The sequence below is a fragment of the Heterocephalus glaber genome, unplaced genomic scaffold (genome assembly GCF_053883595.1).
Source record: "Heterocephalus glaber isolate CG9 unplaced genomic scaffold, H.glaber_assembly_v1.0 deba00001581, whole genome shotgun sequence".
NCBI lineage: Eukaryota > Metazoa > Chordata > Mammalia > Rodentia > Bathyergidae > Heterocephalus > Heterocephalus glaber.
The window spans coordinates 164,325-180,624 of NW_028258361.1; the positions used below are offsets into that span (position 1 = coordinate 164,325).

The 16,300-nt window shown below is 32.2% G+C and overlaps 1 protein-coding gene across 4 annotated transcripts in view; it reads right to left on the reverse strand.

Annotated features, from left to right (window-relative positions):
• Positions 1-15,655, reverse strand: part of LOC147823449 (ubiquitin carboxyl-terminal hydrolase 53-like) — a 51,939-nt gene extending 36,284 nt beyond the window's left edge. For 2 of the 4 annotated variants that reach the window (XM_087193221.1, XM_087193224.1), the window contains exons 1-8: positions 15,251-15,655; positions 10,197-10,289; positions 6,420-6,554; positions 4,635-4,748; positions 4,472-4,554; positions 1,962-2,067; positions 1,253-1,399; positions 359-508 (exon numbers count right to left, since the gene is read on the reverse strand). In XM_087193221.1, the coding sequence (XP_087049347.1) occupies positions 359-508; positions 1,253-1,399; positions 1,962-2,067; positions 4,472-4,554; positions 4,635-4,748; positions 6,420-6,554; positions 10,197-10,289; positions 15,251-15,394 (972 nt within the window). In that variant the 5' untranslated portion in view covers positions 15,395-15,655. The remainder of the gene's footprint in view (positions 1-358; positions 509-1,252; positions 1,400-1,961; positions 2,068-4,471; positions 4,555-4,634; positions 4,749-6,419; positions 6,555-10,196; positions 10,290-15,250) is intronic. The other 2 variants (XM_087193223.1, XM_087193222.1) reach the window with 2 other exon arrangements.
• Positions 15,656-16,300: the final 645 nt, after the last annotated feature.

Sequence of the window (16,300 nt, forward strand, 5' to 3'; positions counted from 1 at the left end):
GAAAGGAAGTACATTTTCATTACAAGTTATATACAAAGCAACTATGAATCATCTACACAGAAACACATATAGCAACTATATATCAGGCAACAGAAGCATCACTGACATAAAGATCACTGGTAGTTACATACATGTATATTAACATTTAGTAGTCAAATTTTCATTATTCTAGAAATTGGCTTAAAAGTTGGCTTCAGAATAAGTCAACTTTCAAGAATAAAAGTTTGAGTTTAATGCTAACATTATTATATTCATTCATTACATTACATGGTAAGTGTATCCTCATTTTGTATATTATTATATTATTTATTCCTAAAATGTGGAAAGAAACAATAATTCCAGGAAGTGAAAATCTTACCTCTTTTACATTTGCATCATCAAAAAATACCCACTTGGAGCTCTTGGTATGAAAGGCAAAGGCACAATAATGTCTGCTGGTATAGCAGATCATACCAACAAGGTGAAGTTCACTTTTTTTGGCATTTTCATCAGTAACCCTATTAAAAAGCTGTTTAGCAAATTAATAAGGTACATTTAATATTATATCTTATAAAACAAAGAATATTTGATCAATCATGTATTTCACTTATGAAAAAAATTTGAATACATATTACCCTAATCCAATACAGTATTATGATATTATTACAAAGGCATCACTGATACTACATCATTGAATCACTACTTTTAAGTAGTCCATAGAAGTTTTAAGTGCCATAAAATGATTTCACAAATTAGCTCAGTAACACAGCATTTCCAGTAACACAAGACTGATGCATATACTTAAAATATGAGATAAATTACATATTCTTGATAATTCTTGAGTCACACATTTGAACATCCATAAAAAGGATCTAAATTTTAATTGTCTGAAATCTGAATTATAACGTAAACCAAAATATATTAAGAAAATAATAATAAAGCATATTGAGATCAATGCTATAGGTGAATATTAAATCTTAAATCTCTTTCTAGATTAATATTTATCATATAAATATGATATTATTATCATCATTCCAGATTGACAGTGCCTAAGAGAGTTTAGTTTGTAATCAAAAGCCATTACTTTATGTGAGAAAGGTATTCCCGTTAACTTGATTTGATTAAATTTGTGTTTATCATAGTACATGTGAATATTATTACTGCCTTTAAAAAAGTTTAGGTTTTGAAAACCAAAGTTAAATGTATCATGATATATAAAGATATTTTAGAGGAACTTAAAATAAAAGGAGAAAGAATGAAAACAGTACGATACCCCAGGAAGATAAAGATGTGTTGCAAGATTCCTAACAACATCTTCAGTTAAGTCAGAATGCTCGGAATCCCAGACTAAGCCAATTGTAACAATCTCTGGGCAGTTCATTAAAACACGGCGAATTTTTATTTTTTGGCCACAATTACTCTACAGGAAGACAGAAAAGGTAAGCTTTGAAAGATCAAAACAGACATGGCACAGACAAAATTTATAGTTTGTTATGTAATGATAGTCTTAGCATCTCTGAAATCTTTCAGTTTGTTAAAATTTACTTCTAACTAGCTGTTTGTCTTAATTATTGATTAAACAAGAAGTTTATTTTAAATCAAAGAATCTTGGATATTTCTGTTGATCTGTTAGAATAAGTATTCATCCAAGCAAAACAGAAAGCCCTTGAAGTCATTTACACTAGAAAAGAATTCAGTTTATTGTGTCTATTCAAAGAAAAAAAGAGAAACTTTAAATGATTCATTTTAGAACTTCAAAAATTTTAGTTATCATATGCTACCTTACATCTTTCACATACCCAAGAGATTTTAAAGAAATGTTGCTAAGATAAATAGCTCACATGGCATAAAGCTACCTAAAATAACTTTAAATAATAAATTCTTAAAATTAACTTTATATAGAATATTTACATGATAATTTTTAATACCTAGTCTTAACTTTACAAACAGAAGCATACTGACATTCTCCAAATTATACTTACAGGACATTTCCTATAATCATCTGTTGTATTTGCTGCTTGGAGTAATTCTGCAAACATTTCAGGTTTCAAGCGTTCATGTCTTTCCATCATTCTTTCAACTTCATTGCTACAAAAGAAAGAAGTAGCCTCAAATTCAGTGTCTGAACTTAAAACAGATCTAATAAATTACATATGAAAGATATTAAGTTGTCAATATAGGTGAGAATTACTTCTGTCTAAAAATATGATTTGTCAGAAAAACTGACCGTAAAGTTTCTATAAAGTGAAAAAATACTAAATTTGGCAGATATACAGTAAAAAGAAAATTAGGATAAGTATGGTATAAAATAGCATGAAATTTTATACTTTTGTCTGATACTATATGAATGAAGGCAAGATGCTCTATCTGGAGGTAATTCTAAGGCAATGGTTCCTTTATTTTTTTACTTAGTAAGTATGGACTTTCATTTCAACTCTGTCCTAACGTGAACAACAAAATTATATAAAGCTTCTGTCTCTGGCCCAAGGAAGCAAAGTTATCGATTTCACCTACAACATGGCCTTGTGTTGGCTAAACACAGAAGAAATAGCCAAACTTAAACCAAATATGTGCCTTTGTTCCTAGCATGGTTTCTAGTTATTTTATTAGAGACTATACAGTTCTAATATATGGGATAAGTGTGTCACTCTTTAGTCATCCTCCCTAAGTCATGTTTTCACATATCAAGGTATTAAATACAGTGCCTTCAAGCAACTATTTAAAAATTTTAAAAAGGAAATGTCAAAGCTGTAACATTCCTGCTAATTTCCATTTTGGATGTTCTGGTTCTGTTTAATAGTAAACTTTCCCAGATATAGTTGATAGTTGGCTTAAATAATTTACAAGTACTCAATAACCAAAACTAAGCCCTTCTAAAACTCTTCACAAGTATACTAGAATATAATAAATCTGATAAATTCATTTAAACTGCATATAATGGTTTTATAAAACCCACAATATGATAGTAGCTACCTAGACAAATTCTGAAGACAGATAAATCTGAATTTTAATTGTAATCCATCCACTTAACAGATTAACCTCATTAAACCCATTTCTTCTTCAATAAAAGAGTGTTTTTCTTAAGGTTAAAGCCAACAACTTACCTATAACCTGGAGTATAGTAAGCATTCAATAATTGATATTCAATTAATATTCTGATTGATATTCAATACCAATTACCAGTAAGAGAGTTAAAATTTTATAGTTTTCAATTGGTGGTCTGTCCTTGTTCAAATACCATCCTTCTTTACAACTATTATTTGACAGGAACTTAAGAGAAAATGTTTCTATAAACCAGTATTTCCCAATTTCATTTGTATGTGTAAGAAAAATACTAAACACACTCAAATAACCAGATAAACATTAAGAAACAGTATTATATTCAAGAAATTCAGGATTTAAATAATAGGAAATGGATGAACACGACATTCACTTTATGCACTGACAGAAATATTAATAGCATGTCACCTAAGTTTTGTACTGATACATTCTGATAATTATCAATCTATATTGTATCTTTCATATGAACATTTCTGGTAACATTTACAATCTTCATTTTTTATCATCTATCAAATCTTTATACTCTCAAATACCAGGAAAGTGTTGGAAAATATTCCATCTGTATTACATAACATCCAGGGATCGGTTTTGAATCCTTAACTAGCTAATGTCTCACGAACGGAGAGCTGATAAAGGGAAAGGGAAAGCAGGAAACCATGGCAAATTTTAATTTAAGATAAATGTTGAAGCATCAAATACAATCATGTAAGTGAGGATTATGTTTACATTTTTCTTTTCTTTTTTTTTTTTTCTGCTTACCCTAGCTTTTATCATGAAGGGACTCAATGGAGCTGACAGGAAGCATAGCTACGACAAAGGGAGCCATTTAACAAAAAACAAAGAAATCATTTTGCAGTTCAATTTACCACTGACTGTCATTTTAATCCTTCGCAGTTCAAAAACTTATAAAAATATTTCACTAAATTGTTCATATATAGGTTGAGCATCCTTGATCTGAAAATCAAAAATTTGAAATGAAACTTTTTGAGTGCCACATAACTCCACAAATAGAAAATCACAAACCTGACCTCATTGTGATGCAATGCAATCAAAATAAATGCAGGCAAACTAAACTTAATGCGTAAAGTTACCTTCAGGCCATATGTATAAGATGTACTCATATATGAGATCTAAATGAATTTCATGATTAGACTTTGGTCCCATTCCCAAGATATCTCATTATGTATAGATGCAAATAGTCCACAATCTGAAACCTGAAATAATTCAAATTCCAAGCATTCAGGATAAGGGATACTCAACCTGTATTAAGGCTAAATCACAAATATTATCTGAGATAAACATCTCTTACTATTTCTTAATGTAGCAGACAGGGCAAGGGGTAATTCATAGATGTTACAGTTTCACAGAATAAATGTTTAATGTGCTTAAATGTGTTAACATCTTTGTTAAATATGCTTTAATAGGTCCTTACCATAGGGCTGTTGTAGATATGTACCGCACAAATTCTGTAAAAGGTAGAGGATCTGATGATGCTCCACAGCTACGACACACACACTATAGGTAAAAACATATATTTAATCTATCAATCACAAAACATAAATATAATATCTAATAAAATAAGTAAGCCACTTCACCTGTTCATACAGAGTCATAGCAAACTTCTGGTGAGTGATACAAGACTTAGAGGTGCACAAGTCTGCATCTCTGCTTGGCACTATGTGAAAATGAATCCTCTCCAATATATTTTCCTAATTTAAAAAGAAAATAGAGAAATGAGTTGCTAATGTTTCAAAGAACACTTCAAAATACAACCCTTTCCAACTGAACATTTTCCAAAGTGAAAGTGTAGAAATGGCATACATATTATTAGTCTTTCAGCTTTCTTTAATCAGCACTTCAAATATTGTTCGATTATTCACCTTTAGTAGTGTCAGCTAAAAATAAATGTTTCATGAAACATCATAATACATTACTTAAATATTTAAAAATTCTTTAAAAATCCAACCCACAGTAACTGACATCTAGAATTTAATATTAGAAAATATAGTTTTCTATGTCCTTATATTCTTATGTTAAGAAAAAGCAGGTAACTTTTCCTAGATTTCTGGACATTTTATGAATTATCATTAGCATGTATTCACACATTTCATTTAAGTGAAAGTAAAACTATAAAGCAAATACATTGTGCAAAATATATGTTTTATGCAGTGGATCAATTATAAGTAGAAAAATAAGAAAAGTGTGTTTCATTATTGTGTGCACTGTTATTGGCACATTTTAATCATGCAGCAGTATGCTTGGCACTGAATTAGTCAAGGACTTTTCTATCTACCTAAGTCAGGAAACCATAAAGATGCTCACTAACAGCAAGATAAAAACATATTTATGTCAAATGAATTCTACAATCGTAAATTCTACAGAAACTCATGAAATTTATTGGAGTGGACTCCTCATATCTTACCTGATAAGTATGGCTTAGTTTGATCCTTGACTAAGCGATAGGATAAAATAGTTCTGAGTATGTCAGAAACTTGAACAAGGGCTGTTAAACAGAAATATAACAGACGTCGAGAAACAGAATGGAACTAACTCACTAGGAAAGAAAATTCAGAGAAAGCTGAGAGATAATTTTGAGGTTACCTGAAAAGGGGTTTAAATGTCAGAAGAAAAGCCTAGATCTGAATTAAACAAACATTAATCTGAAGAAATTTATATTAATCTGGCAGTCTTGGAATAAGAAAAAGTGGTGGTAGAGAAATAACATGGATAGAAAACCTTTAAAAGGATCTGTGCAGGAAGAATTTACAGAATTTGCAGAATAGAAAATGGACCAAGAGAAAAGAAATAGTTACATCTTAAATGCAGGTGACATTACCAACACATTTACTAATCAACATACATATTTCAGAAGCTATATAAGGTCTGCCCCTAATCAAAGAAATGCTCTACTTATTAATATTGTGGTAACAGAGCTGTGATTTTAATGTGGCAAATAGGTATCAGAACTATTGTCCCTGATAGCTGCCCAGCAAGATCTCCTTCTGACCCAAGAGAATCATCCCATGCAATGAGAAATATTGCTGCTGGAAATGTGTTGTATATGTAAGCCCCACGGAGGCAGAACACTGACTTAAATGATATAATATATACTTAGCAATGTTTTTTTTAAACAATAAATTTTAATATATTGTTGTAGCCTATCACTCAGTAAAACCTGAAGCAACACAAATAATCATAACCAAAAGTACAGCACAAAGCACAGATGGATTTAAATTGACCTCTGAAGAAGGGGTAAGACATGGATGCACTGACCCAGTCTGATACTTTTGCATTTTTACAAATTTTTGTTTTGTCTCAAAATATATGTATTTAAAGAATGAAAAAAAATGTTTTAGAGACGGATTATCAGAAATACTTACAAAGCACTCTGCAGCATCATCCATAAGGCCGAGCTGAAATCGCTGCTCATCTTTGAAGCTTTCTGCAAGAGCGTGCCTTATGTTATCCGAGGGAAGCGCTTTTTCCCGACTGTGCTGAAACTGTGCAAATATTGTCTGCAAAACAAAAGTATAACAGTAAGTTTAATGCCAAAAACTTTAAGTACACTTTGCAATAATTTCATTATAACACAGAGAGGTTCAAAACACATACTTAGAAACCAATATAGAACAGTCTTTTGCTCTAAAATTCCATATAAAAATCCATTATTTGTGTCAGTAAACGTAGAAATGGTGGTAGTGGCTTCTAACTCAAATGTTAAAGTGCATGTATGTTAGACATGAATGGTTCTTAGAACCACCCTGAGAGATTCTGATCTCTCAGGATGAGGTGTCATCTATTTCTCTCACCCTGAGGTGTCATCTATTTCTAAACTGTTCTGCAGATGATTCTGATAAAAGTTGTTTAAGGAACAAAGTTTAAGATTAAAATCATGCTAACCAAAAATAAAAATACAATCACATAAAATGATAGGAATTCACTCGTCTTTTTAAAAAGAAAGTTAGTTAATCTAAATGGCCTTTTGTTTGTTTCTTCTCCTGGGAACTTATGTAAACTTCAGAAAATAAATTGGTTTAAAAAACAAAAGTTCAGAAAATATTAACAGAATGACAATTTCTCACTATGATTATACTAAAGTTGGTTTTTAAAAAATGTAAATGTACATTTTACAAGGAGAGCTGGGAGAGTTAATAATTATTTTTAATCATTTTGAGAATCCCACCCACCCCAGTTAACTACTTTTCTCATTTAGAGAGTTTTTTAACCTAAGTCAAAGAAACCATGGAAACATCATTTAAGAGCATGAGATTGTAGGTGTTAACTCAAGTTCCATTTTTCTTGCTGAATTTAAACACAAAAGAAATTGAGTTTTCTGTGATGGCACATAACTGTAATCCCAGTTTACCACACTGAGACAGGAGAATCACAAGTTTGAGGCTAGCCTGGGCAACTTCATGAGATCCTGTCTCAAAATAAAATAAAATAAAAGGACTTGGGACATAGCTCAGTGGTGCAGCACTTGCCTCACATGCAAGGGGCTCTGGGCTCAATCCCCAGTACAAAGATAAACAAAGCTTTTTATTAGGTTAGTTTTAGCAACAATCATGGAGAAGAGAATAGGGGAAAAAAGGAAAGATTTTCTACAACATACCACCTAAGAATTGTTCATGTTCTTTAGTCCAAGGGGTTGTATCATCTCAAAAAAAAAAAAAAAAGTTTTTCAAGGCCAACACATAGCGAGCTAGGAAACTATTTCAAGAATCTGTTCCTCTACTGCAAAAATTTTAATTTATAAATAAGAATTAAAAAATAAAATGCCAAGTAAAGCTGGATAGGAATGATAGGAATTCACTATCCTTTTTTTAAAGTTAAGAAAGTATAATTATTTTACCCATTACAATAGTTAAAATGATTATTATGAAAAGGTGAAAATACTACAGATTTCATCTATTTAAGTAATTAGCTTCTGCAGGCAATGTTTAAGATATTGAACCTACCCAAGACTACTCATTCAACACCTATTCCTCACTTGCCTGGTCTATGTCAGGCATTGTTCTACACTAGAAAACAGTGACCTTGCCCATTCTTCTTACATTCTAGTACAGTAATGAGAAGGCAAATAAGTGATTATATAATATGCCAGAATGTGATAAGATAAAGACAGATAAAGAATACAACATAAGAGAAAAATACAGCAGTACAATGGGGTTCTGAATGCTGGGGGAAGGTCAGAGAGACGCAGCAACTTACCTTTTACCTAGTGAGGAAAGGCCTCAGTGACACAAAAAGCAACATTTGAGAAGAAGCATAAAGGTGCTAACCCTGAGGACCTTGGGAGGAAAAGTCCTCTAGACAAAAGGAGTGACAAAGAAAAGCCTTGGAGATGGGAGCCAGTTCTGAGAAACAGAGGCCAGTTTGAAGTACAGTGCACATATGTGTGAGGTGCTGGTGGGAGTAAATGATACAGGGTTATGAAAATGTCAGGCCAAGACTAAGGAATTGAACCATACTGGTTTTTACAACTGGACAAACCACTCAAAATTTACCGTCCACAGTAAATTAAATAAAATGTGATCTTGTAATTTGACCTAGGTTCATTTTTCCGTCCTCTGACAATAACATTATTCTACCATGTTCAGAAAATTTTCCACTTTTGTTAATCCATTCAAACAGCCTTTATAGGAACATAAAGAAATTAAGGTATGTAAATTCTTAAAAATTTTCCTATATATATATGAGTATGTTCATTAACAACATTTCAGAATGTGGAAGAATAAAAACATTTATCTTTTAAATGTGCTAATCAAATCTTAACTTCTCAGGCAAAAGATTTTCAGTGACAAAAATGGGCTGTTAATATATACTACACATCCTGTTTCTGCCCTTGTCTCCCTTAGCTCAGTAACCACAAGGGTCTAGTTCAAACAGATTATATCACTCCTCCAATTTAAAAAAATCCCAGAACTTCCTAAATTACTCAGAGAAAAAGCCAAGATTGTTACGAAGGCCCATAAAGCCGTATACAATCTGAACTCCTATTCTAGTTATTTACTGTCTTGTAATACACTAGCCCAAAACTTAGTTACTAAAAAACACTCTTCACTCTTGAGTATGAATCTGGAGTTTGGACAGGATGGCTCACCTCTGTTTGACCTGAGTCATCTGAGAAGTTGTGAATGCTGGGACCTGGTCTAATAGCTGATGCTAACTACTGAATGGAACCTCTGCACTAGCTATGTCTACAATGCCAATGTGGCCTTTCCACATAGCTTCGTGGCTTTCTCACAGCCTGCTGGCTCCCTTCCAAGAACAAGCACCCCCAAGGGACAGAGCAGGCAGAGAGTTCTATTATCTTTTCTAATCTAACCTGACTTCAGATGTCTTGCAAAATCAGTTCTGTCACATTCTTGTTGATAGGAAATCAGTCACTGAGGCCCATGTTCTAAGGTAGCCCATGTTCAGGGAACTACTTTAGATAGGGAAAAAAATGCAAAATTATATGGGGACACGTTTTCAAGCTATCATGACTCCCATTATCTCTGAGTTCATCTCTTGAATAGTTTTTAGCACTCGTGTTTCTCCAGGGTTCCTTGCGATGTCTCATCTGCTCCCACCTCAAAGCCTCTGAGATTGTTTCTGTCTGCCTGGAAGCTCCCCCACCACACAGCCTTTTACTCACTCCCTCACCTCTTCCAAGTCTTGAGTAAAGTGTCACTTTCCCAGTAAGGCTTCTTTGGCCATCAACATACCCTGGTCTCTTTCTCCGACTTATTTTTCTTCTAACATGTAACATACTCCACATGCTGCTTATTTATTGTTTTCTCCCTACCAGAGTGTAAGTACTATGGAGATTTTTAGTTGTTTTGTTCACTGTAGTACCCTCAGTATCCACAGCAATACTCTGAACATAGTGGTAGCTCAAAAGCACTTGTTAAATAAAGAATTATTTCAAAATAATGAAAAGTGAGATATTCCTAACAGTTTTATACTACTTAGATGATTATTGTATAATTGCTCTAATGAAAAAGAAAAAAATAAAAACACAAGGTGAATAAATCACATATTAAGAATTTATCTACAAAACTATAAATCACTTGACAACGAACTTCAACTATAAAGAAATTAACCAAATATGTCAAGTATCAAAATTACATTTTTGAAGCAATAATAATTCTTGACAACTATGAAAAGTTTACCTTCAACGCACAAAATATGCAGGCTTCTCCCTGACAAACGTGTCCAGTCAGAACCCGCAAGCTTCGTCGGAATATATCCAATTGCCATAAAACCTTAAAAACAGATTTGAAGGAAGAAGGCAATGAGATTTTTCTCACTATAAGACATTTAGATATTTTTAAAATTGCACAAGGTTAATAAGTACTTTCTTTCAATCTCTTATACATAATCAGATATACACAATCACTAGAAACAGTAGCAAGCGTAAAACTACTATATACATGATATGTATATATAAAAGATGGGTCCAGAAGATATTCTTATTGACTCACATTAAAAACCATTACAGGCACAGAGGAAGGAAAAACAAACTCCTCAGTTAAGTATCTAACATGAAGAAGAAATATGGGATACTTGGGATAATGAAGGACTTGGCAGAGACACAAAAGAAGTGATTAGAATACTTGGACAAACTGAAATCTAGGGAGGAAATATAATTAGACTTTAAAGGTAGGCTGTACTAAATAGAGGACAGCATGTTATGGCAAGAAAAAAGGGTGACCAGATGAATGTGTGGTCCCTAGATACTGAATGAGAGTGGGTATCGGTGCAGTAATGAAGGTGCAGCACATGAAGCACCAGTAGGTAAGGAATAATCTGAAAATACACGCTGCAATTAGTCTTTAATCACCTGCTACTAAAAGACAAAGATAAATCAAACAAACAAAAAAAACTATAACTGTTGAAATCAATCAGTCCAGTACCTAAAAATCATTCTGGAAAACATGAACTCTATACAATGAGATAATAATAGTCCTGCCCAATATAATTCTTATAAAGATTAAATAATACATGGTAATATGTAAAGTGTTTAGCGCAGGACTGCCATATAATTAGGCATATAGTGAGTATCAGAGGGTATTGCAACAAACAAGTAAGATCTTTAAGTTTCCCTGTATCTTTTAGTCATTTCCTCAAATACATAACTTAAAAAATTCATTTATGAACTCTCATTTCTGCCAACTGAAAACAAGATTTTAGTGAAAGGTTAGTAAAAATAAATTGATCTTAAGATTTTCTATATTTTCAACTTCTCAATAACCAAAGGGCATTAGAGAATTTCTCTTTTAAAACTGCTTTTTCTTCAAGCATAATAGGATCTATTTATTTAGCATAAATAACTCAGTGCTTAACAAAGCAAATGTTTAGTAACTGCCTCGTACATCATCTCTTATCATACCATAAAAAATACCACACTGAAATTCATTTTTCCAGCAAAGACCAAGGTGAATGACAGCAGGACCTCAGACGCAGCGCAGAAGTGAGGCCAAAGGCGCCCCTCCAGAGGCAGGCTGCCTGGTCTAGTTCGGCTTTACTCTTCACCCATGCTTGCACGACACGGGCAAAGCGTTTCCTCAGACTACATTCTCAGTAAACTGATGATAAATCGCGCCTACTGCTGAGTTGTTGTAGGGTTCAACTAAATCTGATGTGCAATGTTCAGACAGGTGTCTAGCGCATATAACTTTGTTCTAATCCTTAGAATTCAATGCTACATTAATATGTCAAACCTACTTAACTGTACTGCTTTCCAGATACAGGTTAAAAATATTCAGCTAGCAGGCTACCTTTTATAACTTGTTTATGAAGTTAATGAAGTCTTTCAAATATAACTAATGTTTTCTGGGAACAGAAAAATTTTGAAGTTACACTAGAACAAACTACAGGAAAAATATTTTATGTGATTTTTAAAAATTTGTCTGTACATTATTCATCACAATAATGTAGCAAATCCCTATTGTAAAATAATTAATTTTAATTATGGCTAATCATTATCTTATTTCATTTTAAAAGTTTATTACATTCTACCACTTATTTAAATATTAAAATCTATGCTAGCTATTGGATTATTAGTTGATGTATACTACTTAATTTGATTATGCATACTACAAATCACTTGTGCACACATTTAATAAAGAAAAATAAATCTCTTACCACATTCTTCATTTCAAAATAATATAACTTAAAAATTAAGTAATCAAAAAGGCATATAATTTCATTGTTTCTACTTATATTATTTTAAGAAGGTCTGCTTTTACTAATTTCTTACAAGATCTATTACACAATATATTTCTTAGCAGTTTTTTTTAAAATTCATCAAATTGCATATTAACATTTGTATTCTGAATTTTAAAAAATGAAATCAGGCCTTTTCTGACATAAAGTCTATTCGAATCGTACTGTCACTGAGGATTGGCTTTACAAATCAACTTATACAGATATCATAACCCTAGAGCCCAGAAGATGCCCCTAGAGCTACTCTGCAGAAGTACTACACAGAGATAGCACCATGGATCTGCACAGTGCCTCCTTTGAATATTTGAATATTCCAGCAAGCAGCATGAGGAAACCACTGAAGGCCAGGGAAAGAAATGTCCAAAAGGATTTAGAGAAAATAATGCCCAGAGCCTCACACAGGCCTATTTCTAGCAGCAAAAGTGGAAAACTTTAAAATTCACAGAGCATGGCCTAAAAAAAGTCTCAAGAGAAATTAACCACAGAATAAATACAACTTTCTCCTCCCTAATAAACTTTAAGAGTAAAGCAATCAAACTGTTTCCAAATAAATTAACTTTATCCCAAAACAAAGTTCAAGATTGTTATTAGGAATGAAAGATCTCTCTAATGCAACAAGGTAAAATTTGCCTGACATCTAATAAAAAAATACCAGGCATTAAAGAAAAAAGTAAATATTGCAACTTTATTTCATACAATTAAGAGGCTAGAGGTAAGACGGAGACATTAGTATTAAGTAGAGACGTGTGTTAAGACTCACGTCAAAATTCTAGAGATGAAAAAAATTCTAGAGATGAAAACTACAATATCTAAAATGAAGAATACACAATGCAAAGAAAAAGATTAATGAACTTTGAAGACAGAAATAGAAGCAACCTACACAAAATGAAACAAAACAAAAGACTGAAAAAAAAGGAAGAGAGCGTTAGTGAGCAATAGGACATTAAACAGCCAACTATATATGAAACTAAAGTCTTCCAAAGGCGAAGAAAGACAAGTTACTTGGAGAAATAATAGTCAAATAATTTTGAAATTTGATTAAAATTCTAAGCTTGCAGAACCAATATGCTCAACAAACCCAAACAACAGACATGAAGAAAACTATGTCAAGACACATCATAGTTAAATTACTTTAAACCAAATTTTACTTCAGAGATAATCTTAAAAGCAGCCATAGAAAAAGAACACATTATATACAGAAAAACAAAGATCATAATGATAGATTTTTATTAGAAATAATGCCAGCTAAAACACAGAGAAGCAAAATCTTTAAAATACAAAAAAAGACAAATGTCAATTTAGGCTGTTTGAATGTTTGAAAATATCTTTCAAAATCAAAAGTGAGGGCTGGGGATATCATATAGCTCAGCAGTGTAGCAACTGCCTGGCAAGTGTGAGGCCCTGAGTTCAATTCGCGGTACAAAAAAAAAGGTGAAATACAGACTTTTTTTCAGACATACAAAAGCTGAAAGAATTCATCATTGACAGGCCAGTAGAAAGAGGAGAAAAGCAGAAGGAAAGGATGTGTGGTAGAAATGTAGATCTATAAACAGGAGTGCTTAGTATATACAGAACTATGCAGAAAAGTATAGACTTCAGAGTAAAGCTCAATGCAATGTTTATTTAAATAAAAAAGCACTATCATAGGAATATTTCTACTTTCTTTATTATGAAAGTTTCCTTACGGTGAATTTTCTCCTGTCACAATATGCTTTTTGTCTCCCTACATTATGGACAGTATTCTGAGAGCTAAAGAAAATGACAGAAACAGAGGGGAAAATGTAAAAGTGAAAAAGAGTAAGAAAAGAGCTGATACAATAGAAATCCTTTCTTACAGCCTGATTCAATCAAAGGCATTTAATTCCAGGTCTTGTGGTACTTAATATGTCCTTATATCCAGTGCCAGTAAATAAATATATTATTCTTTTTTCCTCATACTTAATAGCAGGGCAATTTTTGAGCTAGGGCAGAACACTCACTGCCATAGGAGTCTCCAAAGTAAATTAGATTCAATGCTTTCCTTATACAGTGGTGCCTCTGTGCTTTTGCGGAAAGATGGCCACAGTCGTGTTTGTCACCCAATGCAGAGTTTGCAAACAAAAGCAACATTTTGCCATATGTTTCTGTTTGTGGAACAAATTGTTTGCAAACAAAAAATGTTCATGAACAAAGGTACCACTGTACCAATTACTTCTCTTTCCCTGAGTGAATTAAAGAACTTTCCAAGTATAGCCCAAGAAGAGACCAACCGAGACATATAAGCATTTGATGTATTCTAGATGTGTTTATTTATAAAATACATTAAGCAATATTTCTCTGTTTCCTCTTGTTTTTAGAAGAAAAATTCTAGAGTTGCCAGATAAAAACCATATTACACATAAGAAAGCTACTTAGCTAAGACAGAAAAATACGTTAAACTACATTTGAAACTAAAAGAAGTTTTGCAAAAATGGAAGCAAATGGATTAACCTTCCATTTAATCAAAAGAGTGGTGCTCTAATGATGATTACAGAGGTGATTTAAGGGCCACAGTGAGAGGTGAAGGGAGTTTGGGCACCATTATTAAAAATAATGAAAAATAAGAATAATTACTATTCTAGATTCTTATTTTAACCAAGGGGCTTGCTTCTTGTTGTTCTATCTACTGAGAACTGCACCACATTTATTTTTATTTTATTCAATTTGGTTTTTGTTTTTCTTAAGGAGAGGGATTACCCAATAAAAGGTTTCCATATTTTAAAAACATTCTTAATTTACTAAATATTTAAGTAAAAAGTTCTCATATCAGAGTAATACATCATCCTGTTGATGAAAACACCATTTCCATTTATTATAAAAACTAAAATGTCCAGCCAAAATGCTTGTTACCATTAAAAGTCATATTAAAAGTCATTCCATTTAATAACTTTGTTCATAATTTAGTAATTAAAGAAGCATTAAACAAGGTATTTCCTGAAAAGTACTTTTTAAAAATGTAGTTAAATAATTATGGTCTCACCTGTATGGCACTATTAAGGAAACAGCTGTTTTGTCCTGGTTCATTCAACAAGCCTTTGGTAGGGGCTAATGATAGCATACTTCCAGGTTGGTAAGCTTTCCCAAGGTTGCCACCAGGTTTCCGTAAGAATTTTACCCAGGCCATCTTCAAACAACTTTGTTTGCATTAAAGCTAAGAACTGAATGTGTATGTTATATTTCTGATGACAAAACAGATGATGTCTTGGATTTGCCACTTAAATTCACAACAGTTTGTTATAAGCATGTAAGCTTTCAAGTCCATATCTTTCCTAATGAAATAAATTTTTGAGGACTTTGACAAGTAAAAATGGGGTAAGTAAACATTGAAGGTCTGAAAGCTAAAAAGAAATTTAAAAGAACCTTTTTTAAAAAAAAACAAGGCCTTAAAGACTTTTATATGTTAAATTTTATGAGTTGTACACATTAAAATGTAAAAGGGTTTTTTTTTTAAGTTGCAAAAAATAGCACTGATAAACAAATTTCTTTCATGTACAAGTCAGTTGTCTTGATGCATTAAAAAATACAAATGGATGATAGAAAAAGATGTAGAGTTGGCATCTGGCATGATTCCTTTAGTCATTTTCTTTATGCTTTTCTAATAAAAAAGAATTCTATTTCTTTCCCAGGTGAAGTTATCAAATGTGACTCCATATGTCATATCAATGTGACTTCAAGGCAAATCTACAAGAAAAGAAAAGAAATGTTTAAAAATAAACATTAGTTTAAAAATAAACCTAGTCAGGAAAATTTCTATTTTACAATTTGAACACAAATATTAACAATAGAACTAAAATTTATCATAAAAAGGATTAGAACTGATAACATTCTAAGATATTAAAATGAGAATATTTCATCACTTAATTTTTTTTGGATGTTAACATTACATTAATCACTTCCTATCACAAATTTCAGTGTTCAAAGGAAGGGTTAATAAGGAAAATATTGCACAAAAAAAGAAACCTAGTATTAAATTAGGTCTCGGGTGGTATCCCATATCTGTCAACCTAAACTGCTTTATTAAACAAATATG